The following is a 25,853-nucleotide window of genomic DNA, read 5'->3' as shown; positions in this document are numbered from 1 at the left end:
ATAAGGGAGAACTAGCTGTGTCAAGCAAAATGCATCCCATCAGCCTTTCACTGACATCCCAAATTCATTCCTTATGTAATTGATAATGGCCTTAGCCAATTATTTCACACATTACAATACACAGAGGTCCATTTTACAGGTTTTGCAGTGCTGTAATTAGCTATGCTAATATCTCATTTATTGGTCTTAATATTGCCGAACACCTTTTGCCATCCTGGAACCCACTAGAGCCCCATGGCCTGTCAGGATGGCAGATTATTGAGAAAGATAGCTTTAATCAAACATAATTGCAGTTAATTTTTTTTTTCTCTCTCTCCGTTGCCAGCATCTAATGCCACGGACTTCTTGATATTCCATTAAATTACAATTAAACAGCCTCCTTTGTTTCTGATTGTCCTAAACAACACCACAAACTTCTGTAGCCGTTTAAAAGAGAGCTGTTTGGTGGTAATTGCTTCCCAGCTCGCAAAGGGCCAATTTACACAATACCCTTGTAGAATTTAAACAGCTCATAATGTAATGGATATTACACCGGAGCCTCACACTACAATTAAAATGATTTTCATCCGATAGGGAAGCTTTGGATAATCGGCTTCATAAAAGTAAATATAAATGAACTAATTCATGGCTTAAATACACAGAAATGGGTCAAGCACTGGAAACGACTTTGGGTGGGCAATAGTGGCCTCCAGGTTCCATGTGTGAGTTACAGGCATAATGGTGCTGTATGCGCCCTCATTCATCCTATGTAAAATAGGAGTTATGAACTTTTTTTATATGTACAGCGAAACTTTTTGTGAGATATAAAAGGATAAAACCACCCGGTCCTCATCCTATGGTTAAGATTTCCTGAAACTTGAAGTGAGTTTAAACTACAAAGTTTAAAAAAGATACACTTAACCAATGTTGCATCTTAACTGGCCATTAATAAAATGTAATTTTAGAGAAATGTAATTTTTTGTAAAAGAAAAAGTCCTGCTTGGACGGCTGCTGCCTGGCTCGCCCTGACCTCTATACCACAACGATTCTACCTAGAAGCCCTGAAAGTGAATATTCTCTCACACATCTAAATACCACAAAACTGGAACACTAATTTATCTGAGAGCGTATAATATTAATCAGTGAAGAATATATGACAGCTCGATTGTAAATACACTGACATATACGGCAGATCTAGCATGATTACCGTAACCTGTAAAAGGAAATCTAAACCGTAACACTTATAATAATAGGTTGTTGCATAGTATAACCTCTCAAATAAAAGTGATGTCCATTCATCAGCTTTTAGAAAACTGGCAAGCCCTTAACTGAATCACGGTCAGGATACAAAACGCTTAAACTACCTATCCAGCCTATTTTTTTCACTGTAAACAGAGGTCAGTTTTCTATGTTATCTATGGTTAAGCATCAGCAAATATCCAGTCTTCCAATCCCCTGAGGAAGCCTAGTAGGGCAAAACGCGTCGGGAGTGAAGACTTCCCGAGTGAAGACTGATATCAGCAGAACACGCGTTGTAATTCACTATCCACCTCTAGCATAGTAAAACTATGTTAGCAATAGGTGTACGTAGAGGGCAGTAGAGCTGTTTAGTTTTTGTAGTATGATGATTACCATTAATTAAAGTATACATATTTTTTAATCAACTGCATGTTTTGCCTATAAAAGCCTGTCTTTCCTCCATCTTTTCTCTTTACTACACTGAACATACCTCCCAGGCTAGGCACATTGTACCTCTATCAAATCCTTTAGATCCTTCCTTTTGGTAAGCCCTCTTTTCAGTATTGTAAAAAAATAATTAAAAAAAGAGTATAGAATTCGACTCCTCTAACTGATATGTTTGTAGAAAGTAAACATGGTTAACTATATGGTTCCTTGGTCTCCTTATCATGTCATATCTAAGACTGGAAAGAAAGTTTCTCTCTGTGAGCTGTGCTGTTGCTTGATATCATGGTTGTGGGACAGATATAAATTCACGCATTTGAAGGTTGTCAGATATTGAATTTTACCCAAGAGCAATATTTCGTAATTTTACCATTTCCCTATTTTTCGTACTGCTTTTTAGATCACACTGAAGCTTGTATTTTAACTTTAGTCCTTACAATGAGTGTAAATGTATTTTAGAAGAGGTTTTAGAGAGTATTAGTAGTACAGTTACACTGGAAACAATGAAAGGCATTAGCTGTATTCTGAAGTTTCATGGTTGCCATTATCTGTGAGCTCTCGGGATACACAGAAACAACGTTTTATACAAAAGCTTCTTAGGAAATACCAATCTGTACCATGGCTGCTCTGTAAACTTTGAGATGGCAGCCAGGAGAACCCTGTAACGGAGGTTCTGCACTCTCGGGGAATTAAGACACATGTCCCACCTTGCCATTTTATTATTGGCAGCTTCTGCCTCTCGAACAATGATATGCTTATATAGTCTGCTAAGAGGAACAATTCCTAAATGTAAACAAGGGGAAGATCATGCAGAATGGATAGGTGCAGCCTGCCCAACATCCAGGGGCTCCGTAGCAAGGAATTGATGTTATTCTGAGCTCTCATTACATGAACTTCCAGCCATACCAACCAGCCAATTGCACATTTAGTCATATTGGATGATTTTATTTCTGTACTCCCAATCTCTATGAATCAATAATTCGAGCCATTTATTAAACCAATACAAAGAACTATTTTGTTATAAGTAATAAATATGAATCCTCTTCCCTGCTCTAGTTTTCCTTTCCTCAAGAAGGCTTTTCCTTAGATGCTTCCTTACAGGGAGACCCAGAGACAGAAGTAAATAAAAGCTGTATTTCAAGGCTGATTTATTCTACCTACTGTGAAAGATTATGACTCTTTAGGGAAATACAGACAGGGTCAGGGAATTAGTATACATAATGGTCATTTTGATAATGGGCCAACAGATGCAAAGGGAAACATACTGTACACAATTACGTGTAATGCACTAATGACAGCTTGGAATTTGTATTGCCTCCCCTCCACCGAGTCACAAATCCATGTTTAGGAGTAATACACACTTTATTGGTGAGAGAGCCAAAGATTTTCTGACACAAGGCTTTTTCTTCTTCCTCTCCCACTCTAACAAGAGCATTAAATCCTTTGTGTGCCGGGGTCTGGGGAAGAGATATGTAAAGGCGCTTGTCAGATATTTTCTAAGAAAAAGCCAATTAAAGGGTAATAGAGCAAAGGATGAGAATTACCATTTGACTTGGAATGAGCGAATCTGTTAGACTTGTATCTCAACAATGGAATTACCAGTCAATGAATAACCATGGCCTAAAGAACTCTTACAATTAACACTTTCATTGCCAGGGGGCTTACTTCAGTTTTTTCTTTAAATGCAAAATGGAATTTGGGGATTCATAACTAAATCAGTATGGGGTTCATTGGCTTTCTGGCCTTTAAGTGCTTGATCTTATTGACTCTTAATGTGAGCAGCTTAAGGAATGCCTCTAGTCCAACCTTTCTCAAACTTTCTTACTTGGTAGAACCCTTTAAATACATTTTAGATCTTCAGGGAACCCCTTCTATAAATATAAGTATATTAGTATGGTGATCTGTGTAAAGAATGACTCTTACATTGTTGGTCGATGGGAAGAATGTCACCTTTGCAGATAGTTTAAAAGGTGTATTGGTGTCTTTAAAGTGACCTAAGATGCACAAATTGTTCATTGCTCAAGGAAACCCTAGCAACTCCAGAGGAACCCAGAGTTCCATGGAGAAACACTGCTCATTCATGTTTAAGCATTGGTATAAGGCTGTGAAGCCATTGCTTGGTGGGGATTGGATAGTCCCTGCCACCACTTATTTATAATAGAAACCCAGAATTAATAAACTTTCCAGTTGCACCCAACAACCATACCAGGACTGCCCAACCTTCCCTTATAGGCATTACTGTCACCAATTTAAATTATAACTATGTGGACACAACTGTGCAGCCAACAGATTGCTTCCATAGTAGCTGTGTAAACTGAATACACATTATTATGGTCTTTATTTATACCTTACTTTGTTATCCTCAATTATTTCATTTATGCCTTCTAGCCCTTTGCGTGCCATAGCAGCCACCCCTAGCACCGCCATATTTGACTACGACAGCGGCCTGTGTCTTAGGTGTTCGGGCCTGCCTATGTATTGAGCAGCTGTAAACAGTCTTTCAACAAAGTTTGCATTGAAGCACTTGTAAAAGTCTCTGTACTTTTCATACATAGAGAGGTTCATATGTCGAGTTCTGGATTGGATAAGTGGTGGAGAACATTTGCACATTCTTCTGCTAAGCGCTAGTAAAATGATTTAATCAGAAAGGCGCAGCAGCTTGTTACATGCATAAGGTAAGGGCTTAAGAGCAGAGCCATTTGCAGATGAACCGCTTTTGCTAGCTTCTCACAGACATGACATTTGTTCAGAAGATTAGCCCGCTTGTAATGTGTGGCATAATTGCGCTGCGCGGATGTCCCTGAAGTGAGAACCTAATTGCTTGACAGGACTATAAGTTTGAGGCACGTCCTCACCTTGTTAGGTCCTCTCTCTCTCTCTTTCTGATGCTGTTCAAATGAAGTCTGGCCGCAGGTGCACCTAATTTACCTCACAACACAACGTGGGCTGCGTAATTGCAGGCTAGTAGTTAGGAGAAATTGCTGGGTGGAATATCAAGTGACTTACTGTATGCTGATGGCATATGACTGTTTGTGTGCCATTGTCAGGGCAGATGTGCTCAGGATTTTGTTTTTTTTATTTTGTCTTTAGAACTCTAAAGGGTCCTAAATGATCAAAGAGCCACTGAAATATTAAACTTATGCTGTGGGAATAAGTTGGTAAAATACACTAGTAGTTTATGAACTTTTAGAAGTGTACAAGCCAACAATATAATCATGTATAAAGCTAAAGGAAAATTACCTTGAAATTTTAACATTTTCTCTGCTAAGTGAACCAACCCAATCCCTGGGATCCAGTGGCAATGGGTCAATAGAGCCATGTCAATTTTGAATGTACTGGTCTTTTATGTAACCACATCATGATTTTTTTTCCTCTGTGTTTTTTTGTTTGATTGTCTCATATTTATATTAAAGGTTTTTCCCCTCTTTTTTTTCATAGATTCTTCCTAAAGTTTTTCCTCAAGTGTAATCAGAACTGCCTGAAGAATGCAGGGAACCCGAGAGATATGCGAAGATTCCAGGTACTCTGAAGGGATACAGTCGGGCTTTGGCAATGTAATGATACAACCACATGGCAATCAGATGTAAAATTGCTGGTACATGGCTGATCATGTATGGGGTACTATGGGCAGACTATATAATGGCCATGGAAGCACAATATAACCACGATCGTGCCCAGGTAGAAGCCTTGATGGATCTGCATAGAACCTGTGGGCTAGAACCCATACAGGTACTTTGTACAGTGACCATATATTGCTGCATTACCATGTAAAACACTAAAGAAGGCCCATTTACTTTTTCCCTATGCCCCATTCACCAACCCTATCGCAATGATATCTTCCGGCTTCTTTATACATATCCCAAAGTCTACATTTCTCTGACATACATGCTTTACTTTGCCCACCAAGATGAATTATTATATAAATGCATTTATTTATAGGGTTATGCCATATACAGGTATAGAACACTCTGCATTTGGGAAAATCCATTCCTATATCATGCTGTGTGTCCTTTGGAACCACCGACTCTAAGGATCTTCTCCATTCTTTGCGTCCTTGCTTTGAAAGGCATCAGCCAGAAGTAAATTAAATATATAAATGTATTTCTTTTCATCTCCTATTAGATATTCAGCTACATTTCGTCTTGTTTGTTTTCCAAGCTGTAATTTATACATCTCCCAGTTAAGACTTTATCTTAAAAAAAATAAACAAAAACCACACTTCAGCACACTCCAGCGAGCCTCTATTTCTCATGGATCTAAGCATCAAGTGCCATTGGTAATATTGATCCATGTGCGTAGAGCAGAAGGTCAAGCCTGGGATGACTAGAAGTCTCCTCTTTGTCTTACTGATGCTTGTAAGAAGCATCACTCACCCGTGATTCTGTGGTCAGCAGCAGAAGTGCTAGTTAGCAGCCCATTACTGCAGCTGTAAAGCGCTGCTTTTATGTTTTTTTTTGGTTTTTAAAGGAAATTAGTCCTAAATTTATAGCATAAAAGTGCTGTATGGGACTGCCAGAAGGTTGCATTTAAGGGATACCGGTAAGAAAGGAGTTAACGCCGAACAAGTTTCTCTTTTTATTTTTTTTCGGCTGATCTGTTATTTTCCCCTGGTGGCTGACCTATATATAAATTGACACAGCAAAGACAGTCATGTTTTCTCCATGTCTTTTTATTCCCCCCTTCTATGTGTTTTATACAGAAAGGAGCAGCAGCTAAAACACCCAGTCCACTTTACTATGGAAAGCAGTCTTCCTGGATCTTTGGCAGTCTGTTATTCAATAGAACTACATAGCAATGAGGATGCTGACCTCTCTCAAATCTCCAGCTCGGTTTACAACCCTCCCATACCCATTGTATTTTCTTGTGTTTAATTTTGACTCTTAATCACTTTTGAGCAGTTTTCAAGCTGTGAAAGAAATTCATAGACTTGGATATCATAACATGAAAAAGTAGGAATCGGATACAAGTTTAGATGCGTCAGACGCACCAAAGTAAAATTCTTTATCTTAAAATATTCACATGGCCAGGGACTTAACAGATTTTAACTGAATGGGCTGTATGGTGGATTACAAACCGGTGTAAAAGTGATCTCCCCGAGTTAGGGTAATAGCAGGTTAAGGACACATGATATTTACTACGAGAACACACAATATAGACAGTACGCCTTCTTTGTTCCCTTGATACTCTCAGCTAACTGTTGGTGTGAGAGGGCCACATGGCTCTATCACAGGCACATATGGCTGGCCCCCCCACCCCCTGAAGAAGTAATCTTTATGACACTTTTCCCCATGGTGTTGATAAAAACATAAAATAAATAAAGCTTATTAGTGAACAGCTCTTTCACACCATTTTCTTTTATTTTGCCATGCTTCGACACATTATGTGTAGACCTCTCGGTCAAAAAAAAAAAATGGTAGCCTTAAAATAAAGCAATTCGAGTGTTTGCTGTTAGCAAGTGCAAATTTTTTTTATACAATTGTTAAACTTTTTTTGCCATTTATTTTTGCAGTCACTTATGTTTTATTCTATACATTTAACCTTCTGCATTAGCGCTTCCACAAGCTCTTCCCAGAGTTACACGAAAGATCAATCATCAGGATTTGTCAATCTGGTAGCCCAATTTTATCCTCAATTATGTTTTGACTCAACTAAACCAACTTAGATGATGTATAGAACCGCCATTGTCTTAGAGAATTTCTTGCCTGTGATTATCTGAGCCCCAAAAACATCATCTGGTGAAACCTCAAGGAAAGCTCTAGATTTCCATACCTGATCTGATCTTCTATGAAGAAGGAGGATGACTGTCATGAAGTCGTTACTGGAGGTGTTATTTGTTAACAAGGTTGCGATGTGTAAATGCGTGCTCTGCTCTGCAGCAGCTGGAGTATAAGAGGGCCCTATCCATCATTTATTCTATGGCCTCACACTGAACCTGGCCAGCAAGAATAGAACTCTTTCACTCTCAAATAAAAAAGGAAATTCCATTGACATACCAAGGTCAATCACCATCCAAATGAACTTGAGAATGGATACTTTTTTCAGGGCCTGGAAACACTTTCACTATTCATTTTCCTATTCAAGATTTTAATATGCAAAAACATCATTATTAGTTGGTAAACGAATTGACAGAAGTCTTGACAGTAATAGAAAGACTTCAGATTCATTTTCCATGGCAGGAATGTTTTGATTTGTAGCAGAGTTTCCTTGTTCATTCATAAAGAAGTAATTTGAACATTCTGCGAACAGAATGGATCCTTAATACCAGCCATGTTATGTTTTTTAAGAAAATACACATTGACTTGTGTGCTATAAGATGGCCAAAAACATCTCAATTGTATTAAATGAGTAGCAAATGACACTGATTTATAGTTTCAAAATTGTTGATTTTTCAATGTAGAAGAAAAGCTGCCTACATATTGGTATTACAGCTGGACAGTCGTAGTCATCAATATATCTGGATAACGGTGACTGGGGCCTAACTGGCTTTCCAACTGCATTTGTATGTGGCCAACTCTGTTTCATTTGGTATGGTAGGCCATCAAAATGTAGCTACATACCAGCCCATAGAGCTTCTCCTTAGCCACTTTTACTCACTAAGAGGATTTGAAAAATGATATTTGTCCAATCCCGATGATTTGCATGTGTCTACAATCAAATGGAGGTTGCGTGACTAAGGGGCCCACACGCAAATGGTGAAATGTGTCTAATGATTCTCGATAAATAATAAAAATGCACTAAACATTCATTCTTTGTTCAAAGCTTTGCTTGCCCAACCTAGTTATGTTAAAACCGCTGCTGGTCTACAATGGTTTTCCAAACTTGCATTAGCTCAAAGAAAGATTTTTGCACAGCAGACCATACATGTTTGTAAGCATTTGTGCTGACCAGAATTCGTCTTTAGATCCAAGAGCATCATAGAGAACCTCAACTGTGGAAGATGAACATAAACATGGCAAGCAGTGGTCTCCCTGCAGTTGATCTTTTCCCCATTACTAACGTGGCATGCTTTGTTTTGTGTCTCAGTGTGATGGACACTACTTTAAAATTTTACTTTCATCAGAGCTGCAGCCCTGAAGATTAGTGGGATATTAAACCATAAACAGGAGAACTGTAGAAGTTACAGATCCATAGAGTGAATCCGAAGCAAGGAGATCCTTGCAGTTTAGGTCCTCCGATACAGCTTCCCCTCCAGTAAGGAGAACAGAGAGCAGCTGAAGTCTCACTCATGTTCAGGCATCTTGTTTTATATTTGATTGTTTTCTTGACTTTAATATGGTGATTTTTTTAATTGTTGGTCCCATTCTAAGCATATATTTTCTTTTCTCTTTCAGGTTGTTGTATCAACAACAGTCAATGTGGACGGCCATGTGTTGGCTGTCTCAGACAACATGTTTGTACACAACAATTCCAAACACGGAAGGCGGGCACGCCGCCTTGACCCCTCAGAAGGTACGGCTCCTTCTTATCTGGAAAATGGTAGGCACACATTTACATGTCCTTTTTTTCCTTTGCAATGCTTTTTTTTTTCTACATCAAACTTTATTTTGACTACACGATTACATCTATTTTGTCACCTTAGTTCATTGATCAACAGACAAATGGAGTTGTCATCATTTTTAGCACACTGAAGATCCGACTTGAAGGGGAAAAATTCTAACAGTCATTTTTATTCCATTTACTTTCAGCTCAAATAATTTCCAACCCGTTTCCCATTTCTCTCAAATCATTCAGTTTTTTTCAAATTCTTTTTTTTTTGTATATTTTCTTTTGGCTTCAGCTTTTTTTGCAGCTTCATTTAATTTGATATTTTCTTTTGCTGGCCACAGAGAAGAGGTACATTCTTAATAAATGGTTGAGAAACACATGACCAAATCTCAAAGGAATTTACAATGAGGTCAACTTCCTGTCACTGGACCCTTGTACTGCAGATGGAAGAGTATTTGCTAGGAGAAATCAAGCAAATTTTTTTTGCCGTAATGAAATGGCATTTGTTTAACACTTTTTTAGATGATGTTTTGGTTCATCTTTTTATTATTAGACCTGTGTTGACTTTGTATCTAATAATACAAAAGCACCATTGTTAAACCCGCCACATTTGTAAAATGAAATACTGACTGCAAACATTTTATAGTGGGGGGAAAATATACCATCTGTTAGTTTTCCAGCAAGCTGAAAGATTTGTGTGCTTCAAACCTGAAAACCTAAGAATAATGGTGATCAGCCAAGTCACTGCGTAGACAAAGTATTAGAAAAAAAATGATTAGAATGATGTAAAATTTGTCTCTGGAAAATCGTCCGATAATCACGGTTCTGTGTAATATAATTTAGATATCAAAATAAGAGCACAATTTACAATCTGCTGTGCAGCGCAAAAATAAACTAATTTGTTTTTCTGCAATAATGACTAAGGCAAAAGAGAACAAAATATAATAATTAGAGGTTGCCCTGAGCACAAAAGTCATTATGGTCTATGACGTATTGTTTATCCCTTTCATATGTGCTGAAGGTAGGTGTATGTTTTGCCTAGCAACCAGCACTAATGAGGTTCACAATTAAGAAGGTTGGATCCTCTCCCCTAGTCGTCTCTATCCCTAGAGAGAAGGAACTGGCAACATTATAGGTTCAAGTAAAACAGCTCAAACCCATGGTGCTAGGCGTTGGGAGAGGTCCAAGCTCTGCCTCCCTCTAATGAGCTATTATAATCTTAGCAAAACACAAGTATTTATTTTTGTAAACGGTTTAAAAAAAAATCATATATATATATAAATTTATATATATTATACTAAAAATATTTTCCTTGTTTCTTTTGTAATAAGATGCTCAAATGGCCATGTGGTCTTATAAAAAGTAAAAACTCTTCCCACCCCCAAAGGACCACCAAATATCTTTTTTCTCTCACCAATGCAAAATCGCAAAATGTGAAGGAAGGACAACAATCATTATTCTTTGTTTAATGCATATGTAAATGGCGACTTTATATAGATAGAAGTGAGGACATACAAGCGCGTTTTTTATTTCCTATTTTCCTGTACATTTGGAATTTTTTAAGAAACCATTGCTATGCTGGATTTGGTTCATATTTAGCTCACTGCAGATTTTTTCTGAATTTTTTTACTGGTAGCCCAAAACTGGTCATTTACTTTAACACCATCCATAGCTGTGGCTTCTACTTTTAAAGCACGTAAAATAGAAAAGTTAACAAGACCAATAAATAAATAAATTTAAATAATAAAAGCAGGCATTTCAATATTTGTACAATATTTTTTTATTCTTGTTACTGTCTCCATGGGATTTTTTAGAAAATGTTGTAAAACATTTTTTTTTGTGCAGCTAATGTTCTATATATGTACCTGCATGCATCTCCTTTCTGCTAACACCTCATTATCCAATAATCTAATGTTCACCAGCAGTACATATACACTCCAACCCAAATCATTTCCAAGTAGACTAATTCCCCCTGCTGCTTCAGTGGACAGCTGCCATGGAAAATCTCCCGTCTTCACAATAGCATGGCAAATTATTGCAGTAGTAAAAATGAAGAACAGAGAAAAAAAGAGACCCTTCGTTGGCATTGCAAAATGGGTTATTTCACAATATTGTTTTTTTTTTTTCTTGTCACTTTTTCCAGAAATGACTTACTAAACTGTATAAACCATAAGCAACTTGTATCGTGGCAGCACCAGGCCTGCAGCACAGAAGTGATTTGCATGCCAAGTACTTGTAATGCAGTTAGTTTTATGCAATAACGACAACTGAATCCAGGCTGCAGGGTTTTAGTGAGTTAAAGAGAACAGATGGCCCTAGGAGAGGTAAAAGGTATAATCCTATCAGCTGGAGTATCTGCCAGCCATCTGGACATCCTAAGCACAATTACAAGACATTTTAGCAGGCAGAACAAAGGAGTCTTCATGAGGCAAGATTAGGCCTGTTTGAGTGTCTCAATATTGTGAATTCAGAAAAAGGTGACAAATTCTGTGATATTACTCTTGAGACCCGGGATGATTAATCAAGACCTACTATCGTGAAGATGTTTACTAATAAAATACTTGATCTGAATGAAAGAATATTCTAATAAATAAAATTGATTTAGCATGCATTTGTAGCATGTAGCAGTAGATACAAATATTTTAGCTGGGTTTGGTAAATACCGTAGGGCACTGGGAGTGTGATGGGGAGTAACGGATAGCCAATGCCAGTATTGGTCAGACATACATAACCCTATTTTAAGGCTGAACCAATAATCGGCATAAAGTTAAACTGGACCATTGGACTAACTTAAACTTGGGTTTAGGAAACCTGATCGGAAGCAAACTTTAAACTAGGAAACATTAAAGAAACCTTGTTCCTGGAATAAAGTAAATGTTTTGCAGGGCGTCAATAATATAATGGGGCACAAGCAGATGGGATAGTTGTACTGTTTGGATAGTTCATGAAAGCAGACCTTTATTAGCAAGGACCGTAGCTTAGTTTCATTAATCTCCAAATGTTGGAAACAATAGTGATAGGTACAAAGATAATAGTTGAATTTTTGGTACGCAGGAGTGGTCATACGTTATACCCTGACCAATTATTGATAGTCTGTTACAACTTTTCTTTGCCATTTTTCACCCCGTTTTCTGGCTACTTTGGTTAATACAGTTCACTGCTCATTATTTAATATGGAAGCATATATACAAAATATTACAGATCTACTTGTTGAAGGTAATTAATGAGCATCAAACGAGCAGGCGACACCTACAGGATATCAAAGCTACTCCCTTCTTAATTAGCAAAAACACACCGGTAATGGTTAGGTGCTCTAGAATTTTAATGATCTCTTGGTGGCATTCCCTGAAAGGGTCTCTGATCAGCCAGCACTGTCGTTATCCATGTGTGTGGGTTGCATTTTTTATTTTCCCAACACCTAAAACACAGACAAGGGATACAAATGTTTGCCTTTTGCTGCTGGTTTTCTGCCCACTCTTTATCATCTGTTTGAGTTTATTGTGGCCGTATATCATTAAATCTCTCACTCCTTGTGTGTAATTCATTTTGCTATGGTCCCCATTGAACACATGTTCCTTCTCTATATGTGCATTGAAATGTATGCAAATACAGGCGGGAGGAGGCTGGCATTAGGTCCATGCTCAGGCGGCTTCTGTGTTTCCCAGTCACAAGCCCGAGACATTCCTTGAAGATATGTGTTTTCACTGGGCCCCAGCTGCTAGATAGAAGAAGCTCCTTGTGCTTGCCATAGATCCAAAGAGACGGCTTTTTTTTCACCCCCTTTTTCACTTCCAAAGTAAATTTGTTTACTGTAATATTTTTTTTTTTTTTTGAGAATTATTTGCCATAATTGGCAGTGCTGATGAAGGTCATTCCCAGTGAGGAGACTTGTCAGTCTTTAGAGAGCTGATCCTTTTCAAATGCTCTCCATGCAATTAAGAAAAGCAAATGTCATTTGGAAGCCTCAGAAATGAAAATTTGTATGAACTTATTAGCATGAAGTCAACAAGCGCTAGTTAAGGGCAGGTTCTCAGTGTGTGCTCTGCTCCTCTGCTGCAGCGGGGGTATGCACGTGGAATGAGCAAATAGAACCTCCATTGGTCCAACCTCAAAGCAAACAAAGGAAGGTGGCTTGTAGCAGGGGAGTGCTAAACAATGGTAATGTTGATTAGCTACGGAGGGAGCAGATCACCTTCCTGCCAGAACTCTGTACATGTACAATTTAATTACACTAGGACCTTGTTTGCAGTGAAAACATTAAAGATAATTTAGAACACCAGTGGACAGTAACTCTTAGCAACCTATAATCCAAGTCTGCTGCTTGGTCCACATCTAAGTATTGATATTGCAAGACATTGAGCTGTACAGGTATGCTCTCGCCACACACATACACATAGTCATATGCAATCCAGACATATCTGGTACCAACCTTAATAAATAAGAAATAAAGAAATAAATAATTACCCCCCCTCCCCACCTTCCAGTATGGAGGTATCCTATGGTACATGACATTAACCAGATTGGGTGGATGGCATGTCCTATGTATATTTATTTATTATTGTTTTGGTTATTATAGACTCCTGAAACCATTATACATGGCATTTATCTTTCATAAGCCCATTGGTATAAACCCAAAAGAGTTTTAGCCTGGTGCCTTTGCAGAGCAGCAAGGTCACATGGCAATGGACAATCTGCAAAGTGTGCTAACATCCAATTGGAAATGGCTTTTATTGTTTTGATGGCTCTACATAAATGAAAACTGAAGTCTTATTGGTTGGTTTTAGCACATCTTTGCCCTTTGGAGTTGCTTTTAAAAATGAGTAAGGCATTTTTACCTTTTTAGCCAAAGTGCTAACAACTTATCCCAGTATACATACACAACACCCGTCCCTAGGCTGAATAGTAGATGTCAGCGAGCTTGGTGCTCTCCAAAGGATACAACTATATGAACAACAACAGAAAGAGCATTTAGATTGTCTTGAGGACAATCAATAATACAGCACTGTTAAACCAACCCCTGCAGGTGAGATATAGAGCAGCGGAATTCACTGGTAATAGGCGAAAGTGTATATCTTAGGATCTGCTCCTTTGCATGAAAGTCAGCATACAAAAGACCATCAAAGCTGGTAAAAAAGGTCTGTCAACACCGTGTAAAAGAAAGACTGATCAAAGTGGAGAACAAAGCAAGTCTCACAGAGACTGAGCAGCCTTCAGCCTGAGAAGAGTCACAGTTTTACTGGCTGCTGTGAGCCTGGAGTGACTGGAGCTTCGCCGCTGCCTGCTCCTCCACCATTGTAATAACTCATGCAAATGTGAACACTCCAGAGACAAAAAGAGGTCAAGTAAATGGCCCAGGGATTCATGTCGACAAACAATATTAGATGTAAAATGTGTACCTTTGACAGAAGTATTAATATAGAGCTTTTGATTTTTTTTTTCCTCTATGCATGAAAACTGAAAACTAGTAATTATAGAGTGGCGGAGGAAAATTAAGTTTTGAACCAAAGGCAAAGATCGCTGATGGGAGGGGAATAAAAAAAGAAGGGGGGGTAAAATCGGCAACCCAATTAGCCGCTTATGAAGAATCAAGATTCCGAACATTTGCTCTTCCATTTTCACTCAACAAGGCCGTGATTGACTGTGCTTAGATCTGTACAGTAAGGCAGATAAATCGCCATGCCACATGCACACAGCGCTTAATCATTTGTAATAGCCATATTTGCTTTGACACGTAATTTGCCGTATTAAGCCATTTTTCTTGTTCGCTAGCAATCTACTTGGCCTTTGCTTTATAAAACATGTAACAGTTTTCTTTAAATACATTTCCATGCTGATGTATGAGCGCTGTTTTATTTATTTTATGTAGGCAGAGTTCAGCAGAAACCAAAAAATCATGCATTTGATTTTTTTTCCCCCTTTTTTTTACATTTTTTGTTTTTTTTTTTACATATGATTTGTCATTTGACATTGAGATTTAGTATCGGAAATAAAAGAGCGGGGAAACAAGAAGCAAAAACTAATGTCCATTTTTTTTTCTTCTCTTTCTCTGTGTTTTATTTTTGTTTGTTTGTACAAGTAGCTACGCCATGCATAAAAGCGATCAGCCCGAGCGAAGGTTGGACCACTGGAGGAGCCACGGTCATCATTATTGGCGATAACTTCTTTGATGGGTTACAAGTGGTATTTGGAACCATGTTGGTGTGGAGCGAGGTAAGCATTGACAATCAGCTGGCTTTGAAGTGTCTGTAGAATGTTCTCACCAATTCCCAACAAGCTGGCAATACACAAGTGACATTTTATATCGGGAGGATTTATTTCAAACTCCTTTTTAGTTAATCTGTGAATTCACAAGTTGCTGTACAGGTTGGACAGTTGGAAAATGGAGCTAAGTACTGTCTGGGCCCCCTAGTAGAATGCTGCAATAGGCCTTTAAGCACAATTTGACCAATTAGTGTGTTTTCTTAAAAAAGTAACTACAGCAGGCATTCGCATCCATATGGAGACAATTTTCATATAAATTATGCCCTGTGGCTTTTCCTGCGAACCCAATTCAGGGATCACTTACAGACATTTTTCCCCCATCAAACCTTTTACCAAAGTTTTGACAGCATTATGCTGATGTATTATGCTGGTGGTGCCCATTACATTCAATATATAATGGTATGTAAACTGTATCCTGCTTTGTATTGTACATAATGACCTTGATTATGGAACTGAGCATTTTTCTCTTTCGTGGTTTTAATTTTATTTTCATTGTGTAATATTTCCAGCTGATAACTCCACATGCCATCAGAGTTCAAACCCCACCAAGACACATTCCTGGAGTTGTTGAAGTGACACTTTCTTACAAATCGAAGCAGTTCTGTAAAGGCGCTCCTGGACGATTTGTTTACACCGGTAAGTTTTCACTTTTGTATTGTCATAGATCAGAGCAATATTTAATACATTTTATCTGCCTATGCTCAAAGCACCACAACATCTTAACTACAACTTTGTATAAAGCACTGCCTATGCCTAGGCTTTATCCGGTTACTGCAGTTACATTTTCAGGGTTGTATTTTGTTGAGTTTTTTAATGTTAGCACTGCAGTGGGATCACTAGCCTATTGTTTGTATAAAAGGGTCTCTACTAAAATCATTAACCTTAACATGAAGTTGTTCTGTGCAATTAAAAAGTGTGCTATGAAGGGCGGCAGATGTTCCATCACAACCCGACCACCCAAAGGCACCATACCCAGCCAGGTGCTCCGTAAATATGAACATTCAGCTTGTGCAGATGGAAGGAGCTACGAGACAATGGAACTATCGCTTATATTCTGGGGATTCAGCAGCCGTCAGAGCCAGTTTCCTACCCGAGTTATCATTGTTCCCCTTTAGTATGATCATGCAAGGAAGATTCTGTTACCATAAAACCATTCAGCATTTTCAGCAGTTTGACTAATGAAAACCAATGCACTTTCTTGTTTATTGGTTCTTTCACCATGATATGATATCATCCCATTACTGCATAGGAGGAATGTTTTTGGTTTTAGATTGAATTGGCATTAGCATGTAGTAATATGTGTTCATGTAAGGGCCATGACCTGTGAATTTCAGAATGGGAAGAATGATGTGAAAAGGGGAGGGATGTTGTTTTGTGGGCATCTGGTTCCTATCAGAGTATATTGTGTTCCAGGCTTCGGTAACATTTAACCTTCTCGGCATGAGCTGTAGCGTAGGGCAACAAGGCCTCCAGATAATGAAACAAGAGAGCAGTGTGATAACCAGGCGCTTTATAACATACTTAAATCTGAAGTGCTGGGCAAATCGAGGCAGAAATAAGGACTTCTTTTTATATTTAGAGCTGCTTACAGTAACCAATACTGACGGTGCAGTTTTCTCATTATGCTAAGGGAGGACAATCCCAGGCTATCCGCTCTGCATTGCCTGCTCCTTTTCAACAATTATAAAGATACAATTACCTTGGGAGAATGTGGCAGTTCAGTTGATTAGCACGGTGAATTAAAAGAGTGAGTCACAAATGACATGTCCAGCTATTTTCCACCGGTCTTTTGTATTCCCAGCGCACCTCACCCCGTTGTAAGAAGGTCAAAAATTAGAGAGAGAGATAACAGTTTTCAAGCAGCTTGCACTCAAGGAAAGAATTAACAATCATTGTGTATGTAATTGCCAGTTAATGGTATATTGCCTTCTCTTTACACAGTGCACAGCCGGCAATATACCGGTGCTAAGTAACATTATATCAATCTGTCATTTTTTACAGTGCTTAACAGAATGAGGTGTATTTTTTTTCCATGGAGGGAGGAGAGGCGTGTAAACCTATATAATAAAATGTTACATTGTGCATCAGTTTTATTTTTTTTTTAATTGATGCATTTAGATTGCACCAGTGCAGTAATTCCATGGCAATCAATCACATTCCAGAACATGTCAATTGGTTGCAATGATTTACTCAACAAAAATCTATACGCATATATAAGCGAGGGCAGCAAAGTAAAAGCAGTATTACTAACTTTTTTTAGGTATTGTATGGACCCAGGTTTATTTACAGAAGTCATATTTAAAGTTGCATTAGGTTGCTGTGTTGCCTACAAAAGCCGGTTGGGTCTCCACTTTCATTTCAAGTTGCACTGGAAAATGGCAGCTGGAGTCTGGCCAACATGAGACCTGCAGGTCTTCATAAACCCAAAAGTTGCTGCCTCTTACTATTAGAAGTATGAAGAATATTGATGTCAGGAACTGATTTCTAGAAGGACCTGAGTATCTCCTCACTACATCTGCCATCATATAACCCTTCATGAAAGGGTATAATTCTTCAGGCAGCTGTCAGCCCCCTTTAGACCTAATCCAATTATATCTGTAGCCTCCTTCTGTGGTAATGATAGAGCCCACAAAGAAACGCTTCCTAGGAGCAGCAAGCCAGATTAGCAAACATAAAAACTGTAATTGTCTAATAGATCACCAGCATACTCAATCCGATTGTTACCTGCTGCAGAAATTAGATGTAGCCCAGCCATAGTTATTAAATGCTGCTTGTCAGCCTTGTGCTCAATTCATTGATCTTACAAATGATTGTTTCCTTAAACCCTAAAGATTTTTTTCTTTGGCCAAATTGTTTGGAATGTCCAGGTTAAAATGATGCCCCCATTCATAGGAAAGGCACCTGTGTGTTGTGTGGGATTGTCCTAATATTGTTTAATAAGTTAATGGACATGTAAAATGACTGTTCAAAGAGCAGAATAGCTGGGAAACTTTTGTGTTCCAAAGGTTTAAAGTTAGGATCCCATCGGGGAAACAAACCCTCTAATTCTGACTTTTATCTCTGGGTAGTCGCCTAATCTACTATAATAGAGTAGATGATGATATGATAATGAAATCGCAGCAACCAATAGGAGGTCAGCTGTCATGGATCTCATTAGGAAATGCTAACAGAGTGGTCAGCTGACAAGCATTTAAAGAGAAATGATTTCTGGCTGGTTGTTTACAAGATACAACCGATCATTGTTATCGGCATGTCAATAATGCAACATAAAGCTTGTTAAATATTGGCAATGTAGCAAGTCATAGCAGCCAATCCATTTCAATATCTGTGCACAGAGAAGTGAAATCAGATTGGTTGCCTTGTGTTTTACACAAGTGCCTTATTTTATTTTTTTTTTTGTTTTTTATAGGGTCTACAATTAGGCTGAGCAGTGGCCGCTCTTGCAACATATGCATTTGATTTCTGGCCTGCAACACATGACACAGTTTAGCTCCCTTTCCACTTGAGAAACATGAGAAGTGACCAATTTAACGATCTTTTGTGTGCATTCAAATGCGATTCTATCAATGACACCGTTCCACAAGCTTGGAGTCAATAGCCCTTCCTATCACAGCCAAGACAAACTAGCTGTCTCATAGGTCAGCGCTCTTTAAACAAATAACTTGTATTCGCTGGGCAAATGACTGCTAATTACCTCCCACAAATCATACTATTTTTATTCCATCATAATTCACAGCTACTTCATTTATTCACGCTGCACACATTGTGCTGCCTGACGGCGAGGAATTGTTGCTGGGATTCACTTGGTACCCTGGTGTGGTTTTAGTTAACCCCGTTCATCCCAAATTTGGTGCTACTAACCCCTATTCACCATGCAGTGCTTTGAATTAACCCCTTGAGTCTGGGGTCTATTTATTTAGCAGTAATAAAATAATCCAACAATAAACATTAAACCAAATTTATAAGCAGTGTAATTAAAAAATGCTTTTACAGAATTTGAAAAGTCTCTTTGCGGGCATCTTTAGGTGATGTGTTTTTTTTTTTTCCCTATGTTCGCTCAGCTGTTTAGCTATCCCATCCTTTAATGGAACCTCTGACCCCAATATCCCTTCAGTTCCTGTGGGTAGCCAACTTTAAGAAAACACTTTTTGGTGTCTGGTTAAGCCCAATTATTGGCTGTAAAAACCACCTGTAGCCTCTATCGGTCACCTAGAGGTTGATATTTGGTGGTAACCACCAAATTATTATATGGTCAAGCCCAGAACCAGTCCATGAATTGTTTGTAGGTGGGGTCCCTGGTCAGAACCCAGCACCACAAGACTTGCCACTTGTATGTATTACCATTTTTTGTACAGTCCCTTACACCAAGATGCTTTTCTGCCCCGCTGCTTCCAAATTGCTGTTTTGTTGTTCTTTCCAGCATTAATTCCTCGATCGCTGTCATTATTTGTGTCCTGCAATCCCTTTGTTCTTTTGCTGACCAGTCTGCAGCTGCTCGCTGACGTCTCTTTATTGGCAACACATTGATCAAGCTGACAATGGTGTATTACTTGCCCAGCATGAAATATTAAATGAATTGGTGCCCTTTGTTGGCCGCCTTTGAACCAACGAACACAGAAGGTGCACCGGGACAATGTAAAGTCCTGGTGGCTGAGGATTTACCCGCTCCCACATGCACATATTGAAAACATCTGAATTTGATAAAATGTGTTTTATACAAGTGTTATCACTCAGAGACTGACAGTAAAAACTTAAACAAGTGGATGCTTTTTATTTTTCCTGTTTTTTTGTGTCCTTGTTTCCCCGCTTTTCTACGCCTGGAAAGAGGTCTGAGGAATAAGACATAGCATTGGCGCTATTGTGCCAGCAGACTATTTGTCCTAATCAGTGACACACATTTACTAGAATTGCTTAAAATGAACTATACCTCATATAGAAATCGCACATTTACAGCTGGCCATTCATCATCGGAAAATTGAGGGCCGGTAAACTTTTCAGTTCCTCCAGCGGGAATGTAGACATGCATCAAAATGTTAAAAAATGATTGGTGAGCAGGAACTGTCTGCCATTTATCAAGGAAAGGAAACATTATTTGCTAATTTTCCAAGCTAGTCTGTGACAGGGTGCTTCGTCTTTGGACCCATAGTGACCAACATCGCCTTTCTGTTATTAGTACAAGTCAAGCGCTTTTTGGCTGTTGCTAACAAGACACATTTGTCTATCACGCGTTTATTATTATTTTTTTTTTATTTGTGCTGCCGGTGGCCAAGGATCTCAGTTTTCATGATAGAACGTTGTGTTGTATTTATATTCAACTTGCGGTAACTCAGAGCCCCTGATAAATCAACAACTTTCCCGTGGAAGTCAAGGTGACGGTATCGACTGTGCTGCCCCAAAACTGACGTAACGTAGTAGTGAGGAGACAGCCATTTGTCTTTAAAATAAAAAAAAAAGTAAAAGGACAAAGAGGTCATCTGTGCTTCAATCAATACAGGTTTAGATTTTAGTTTTGGATCTGATATCTATATCTCGATTTTTTCCATATTGTGATGTATTTTCCACAGCCATGACACTACTTTTTAAAAACAAAGTAAATGATTTGAGCAATTATCTTTGGTAACCCACCATATGTAGGGTTCTTGGAATCTGGTTGATGTGGGTAACAACTCCAGGTCCCATTTCATGTTTATAAGCTTAGATAGTGAATGATGGGCTCAGTGCACAATACTTCTTTTAAAGAAGTGATTCAAATAAAAGAAATACTTCTTTTAAATAAGTGATTCAAATAAATTTTGAAAAGGAATTTGGAAATTACAGTTCCATGGCTAATTTAAGGAGACATTTCTTTGTGTTAAAGTTTAATGAGTTGAGCCACATGTCCGATATTTGCATTTTCTTCAATTTTCTACTAAGGAGGCATTCCTATTTTATAATAATTTGAACTTGTCTTTATCTCCAAATATACTTATCTATATCTCCAAAATATATGTTGACCCCCCCCCCCCCTAAATATTAAGTCGAAGTGTTTCTAATAAAGAGAGCCTTTAATTGTAAGCTTCAACCTTTCACCCCTTTTCTGTTCCAACATAACTTTACCCCATAGGTACAAAGCCAGCTCCATGAAAATATGGTTTGATGTAAAAAAAAAAAACTAAAGTGTCCCACACAGAGCCCTGGCTTCACCCATACGAAATACCTTTGGGATAAAGTGTTCTGTCCAGAATCAGTACCTGACCTGGCACACGTATAGTGGAAATCCTTCCTATAATAGCACAAGCTGGTGTGGCTGGGAACCTGGATGGGGACAACCTTATTTTGACATTTTTTTAAATGGGTTGATAACTCATATGGGTTAGTTTAGGGTTTCACATACTTTTGGTCTTATACTGTACTTTACCAGTTATAAAGGTCAAAGAACATGCTTGTGTTCCTCCATAAATATAAAATGTGCAAATCAATATAGATACAGTAGGGTTGACTCCACTGTATAGAGTAGTTGTATACTTGTGGAAAGTATGGGGAATTATATTGCCTGAGCTGTTGCCTGTTTGCAGATTTGGGACTTCTGATGCACCCTTTGGGCCACCAGCTAACATGCATTATAAGAAGGGAAGTGGAAGGGCTATCAGCTGAGTTTGTCAGCCTGAGATTATTGTCATCCAAAGACAGCATCAAAGACCATGAATACTTATAAACTCAAACACTACAAATGTTTATGTTTACAAATAGTAGATCTGACAATATTTTAGCACTTAGATAATTTCCAAATGCTTTTCTGTCATCTAATATTGAAAATCAGACTGCCTGTGCTTGCAAGGTCAAAGCTAATTGTTGACTTGTTAGACATTTTATATGGGATGTATGCAGAAATAGATTGTGAGAATAGTACGACTTGACACCTGTCACCCAGTGTTTTGGACATTGTTGCAGACAGCGGGAAAAAGACTTTATTATTTCCAACCTTACAGCTGTTTCTCAGCCGCGTTTCTCTGACCGCCACTGCTCCAGCAGATGTAGTTTAGTAACACCTGGAGTGCTAAAGGCCATCCCTTCTTGTTAGGGACCTGGTAACTGAACACCGCTCTCTTTGTTATTATTGTAAGCCAAAACCTATTGTTGTTGCATTTTACTGTGCTTGAATCCAGGTTTTCTTGCCTGGTTTTGGTTGATAAGTAGGTGGCAGAAGAGTGACTGAGCTGTACAGTGCCAGAGCCTTGCATGGAAATGTGTAAAAGCTGAGATTAGAGCCTCGGCCTGCTATGAACCTCATAAACCAATGAGAAGTGCATTTTCTGCAGCAAAGTGTTGTCGGCTTTGGTTAACAGCTTAATTTAGATTGCTGCACTACGTATAAATATTAAGAATATGTACTGCCTATATTTTATAGAAAAGAGTATAGTACTGACTTGTGTTTTATTGTGTGGTGGGGACCGGCACATTGCTCATGTATTACGTGTTGTGAACAGTATTAGTCAGAGCAATTGCTTGGTGGTCAGGCCTGGTACACATGAGCAGACTTGTTGCCATATTTGTGCTCAATCCTGTGTCCTAATAATTAGACCTATGCCTTATTGGGGTCTTGAGCTTTGTACCTACTGGTATGGTATGTGTACGTTCTTCTTATGTTTGTACTTGTTCCCTGTGATTGGAGGTTTTGTGTTATGATCTAGATATATAAATCTCCACCCAAACCAGCCCTAGTGCGTCTCTAGGGTCTGCAGAATTTCCAAACCTCAAATGCCGTTGAAGGTAGGCTTTAACTTTGTCTTGTATATCCTTTTTGGATGTAGACCGGAAGGCCCATGGAGCACAACACAAAAAATGATGTACATAATAAATTTGGCTGCCTCTGCTGTGTATATGTGTATAGGCTGTAATCTGACATAAGCATCTGTTTCAAATCTAGTATTACATCTTGCCATAAGGCACGGCCTTCCCTCAGAAGTGAGTGCAACCGATAGGCCATTTTATTACTGTCTGTTCCGTACCTGCAGGGCTGGGATTGGTAGATTCTTCAACGCTATAATAAACCGGCAACAAGCATCTTGTGTCTGCAGTGTAAACATAATTGTCTGAGTGCAATCCAATAGCTGTCGGTCAGGAAACGATCTTCTCAAACTGGGAAATCGAGCTGTTGCCTTCTTTGTGTGCGTCATGAGCCATTTCCATGACTGTCCCTTTCGGGGTTGATGCTTTCAAACTGTCCAAAGAGCCTTGAGATTTTCATTAAATGAATATGGGAGCCACTACAGTTGACTTGTTTAAAGATGCAAGGCTGTGTTTTTGTGGATGGACCATGTGCTTGGTAGTAATGATTGTGGGAAATCATTAATTATATTTGGTACTTATAGCTGAGCTGTGTACCTTACCTGGAGTCACAAAAACTTTTATTTTGTGCCAGTTAGGGGTTTTGTTTTTGCTTTTTTTAACTTTCACATTGGCGTTCCTCTTATAACCTGTTCTGTACAAATTCTAAGTATTTGTTTGCATTGCTTTGTGTACAGCGTGTGTTGACTTATGGAAGTCCGGAGATAAAGAGGATGATCAAAGCCTGCAGGGACTATACTGCCTCAAGTAGCTGGCTATCTATTGCTATCTGTTTTGTGTAAATGGGTTAATGATGTCTTAAGTCAGTTTAATAGAGGTGTCCTCATGCACTGCTTATCTTTATAGCTCTTTTCTTTTTTTCAGACCAGGGTTGTCGGCTATTGATTAGGCTATTGGTGAGTTTTGACATTGAGCTGTTAATGTGAGGGTTTTGCTTGGTGTCAAGGTACCTGTGTTGCTTCATCCTCTATATAGTTGTGTTTATGTAGTATGGAGGTATTCCGTTGTATAAAGGGAGTTATAAGGTAGTGAGGTCCAGCTACACAACCCGTACTACTTTTTATGTATTGGCCAGTAAGTTTGCATGATGGATCTGATTCTTATTGCTCAAATTATTCTTCTATATCCTCAAATATCTGTGAGTGATTGAGATCGGCATTTAAATGCAGTGCATGTATGGTGAAAAGGAATTTTTTGTAAATGGGTATCGATTGCAATGACTGTCATTAGAATCAAGGCTTTTGCAGCATTAGCACACATGAATGAGATTTATTCATTTGTTTGATTATTTTCATTAGACAATCATGTTTTCCCATGTATATCCTAAAAAAATAAAAAGAGAACAGCTCCTTTTTTTTAAAGTCAGCACACTGCTGGCCACAAGGGACAACTTAGTGACTTTTGAAATAAATTACCCCCAAAGGGCTCATCTTTGTAATCAAACATATTCTTGTTGTAATCAGCCCTCAGCCAACAGGTGGAAATTTGAAGTGCGCGTATCATACATAACACAGACAAAACACAACTGATTCATAATTTTCTTAAGCCCTCTCTGTCAGGCAACACAATGGGATCAAATCTTCTTTTACATTTCTCCACTAAATAGGTTGTAATAGGCTGTAGGTTGTAGACTTAGCAAGTCAAGGATATTAGTCCTGCTTCAACAAGCAAGGCTGCCTGCACGATGACTGATGCCTCTGCCCCTCCATGCCTTTGTGTTTCCTATGCAGCCCTCCTCACTTGGCTTAGCCTGCCGAGTCCTGTGATTGAAATTCATTGCCAAATTTATTGAGAAATTAATGAGAAAAGCTGCAAAGTATTGACTTTGAGAGGAAAACACAACTCATCTTGAATGAGGAGGAAAATGCAGCAATAATTTAGCCACTATTGATTTTGCCCTGTCCATGTATTGATCTTCATTTTACAATATTAATTTGCACCTGCGATCGGCTGCAAAGGGAACGGATTTCATTTCTGGCCCATGTTAATGTACAAAGCATTAGGTGCACTAAAGAATCAGCGCCTCGGTGCGTCACGCCACCTGAAAGGCACTTCTTTATTCCCAACCTCTATCTATGCACTTGTTACCGAAATAGACTAAAAATTAATTTCATTCTTCTTCTTTTTTTTTATTTTGTCCGACAAAATATTAAAGCGTAGCCTTTGTGAAATGCATAGCACTTCATAGCCCCGTAGGCTGTATTTCATCTGCGTGAGGAACTATCACCAACACGAGAATCCGACCACTTCTCATCATCATGCCCACATTGGTTCAAAGTTCATGAAATTTCTATGAGCATTGATCTAAACGCATTGATTTTTTTCTAGCAGATCTTTGAAATTTTAATTTCCCAAGCATCTGAATTTCTTAAAGATGAAATGCACTGGCCGGAGACAGTGGATGATAAAGTGAAAGACTTAGCATTATTTTCAGGCTTCTGTTTTATTTTTTATCTTTTTTAAAATGCAGCATTTTGTGACATTGTGTATCTTTCTTTTTCCTTAATAGGAAAGGATGTAGGATTTTCATATCGGGGTTACATGGCTAGTTTTGTCTTCAGCTACAAAGTGCTTTTATACAGACCTAAAGTTAAGGAAAAATACTTTAGGTGTGCTGG

The 25,853-nt window shown here is 38.5% G+C and overlaps 1 protein-coding gene across 16 annotated transcripts in view; it reads left to right on the top strand.

Annotated features, from left to right (window-relative positions):
- EBF3 (EBF transcription factor 3) overlaps positions 1–25,853 on the top strand; it is a 127,230-nt gene that overhangs the window by 73,546 nt on the left and 27,831 nt on the right. For 9 of the 16 annotated variants that reach the window (XM_072424060.1, XM_072424050.1, XM_072424058.1 and 6 more), the window contains exons 7-10: positions 5,101–5,182; positions 8,994–9,138; positions 15,227–15,357; positions 15,918–16,044. In XM_072424060.1, coding sequence (XP_072280161.1) covers positions 5,101–5,182; positions 8,994–9,138; positions 15,227–15,357; positions 15,918–16,044 — 485 coding nt within the window. Of the gene's footprint in view, positions 1–5,100; positions 5,183–8,993; positions 9,139–15,223; positions 15,358–15,917; positions 16,045–25,853 lie in introns of all 16 variants that reach the window. The other 7 variants (XM_072424062.1, XM_072424056.1, XM_072424057.1 and 4 more) reach the window with 2 other exon arrangements.

The sequence above is a fragment of the Pyxicephalus adspersus genome, chromosome 10 (genome assembly GCF_032062135.1).
Source record: "Pyxicephalus adspersus chromosome 10, UCB_Pads_2.0, whole genome shotgun sequence".
NCBI classification, from domain to species: Eukaryota; Metazoa; Chordata; class Amphibia; order Anura; family Pyxicephalidae; genus Pyxicephalus; species Pyxicephalus adspersus.
The sequence above is the reverse complement of the archived record's forward strand: the minus strand, read 5'-3'. Positions and strand labels throughout refer to the sequence as shown.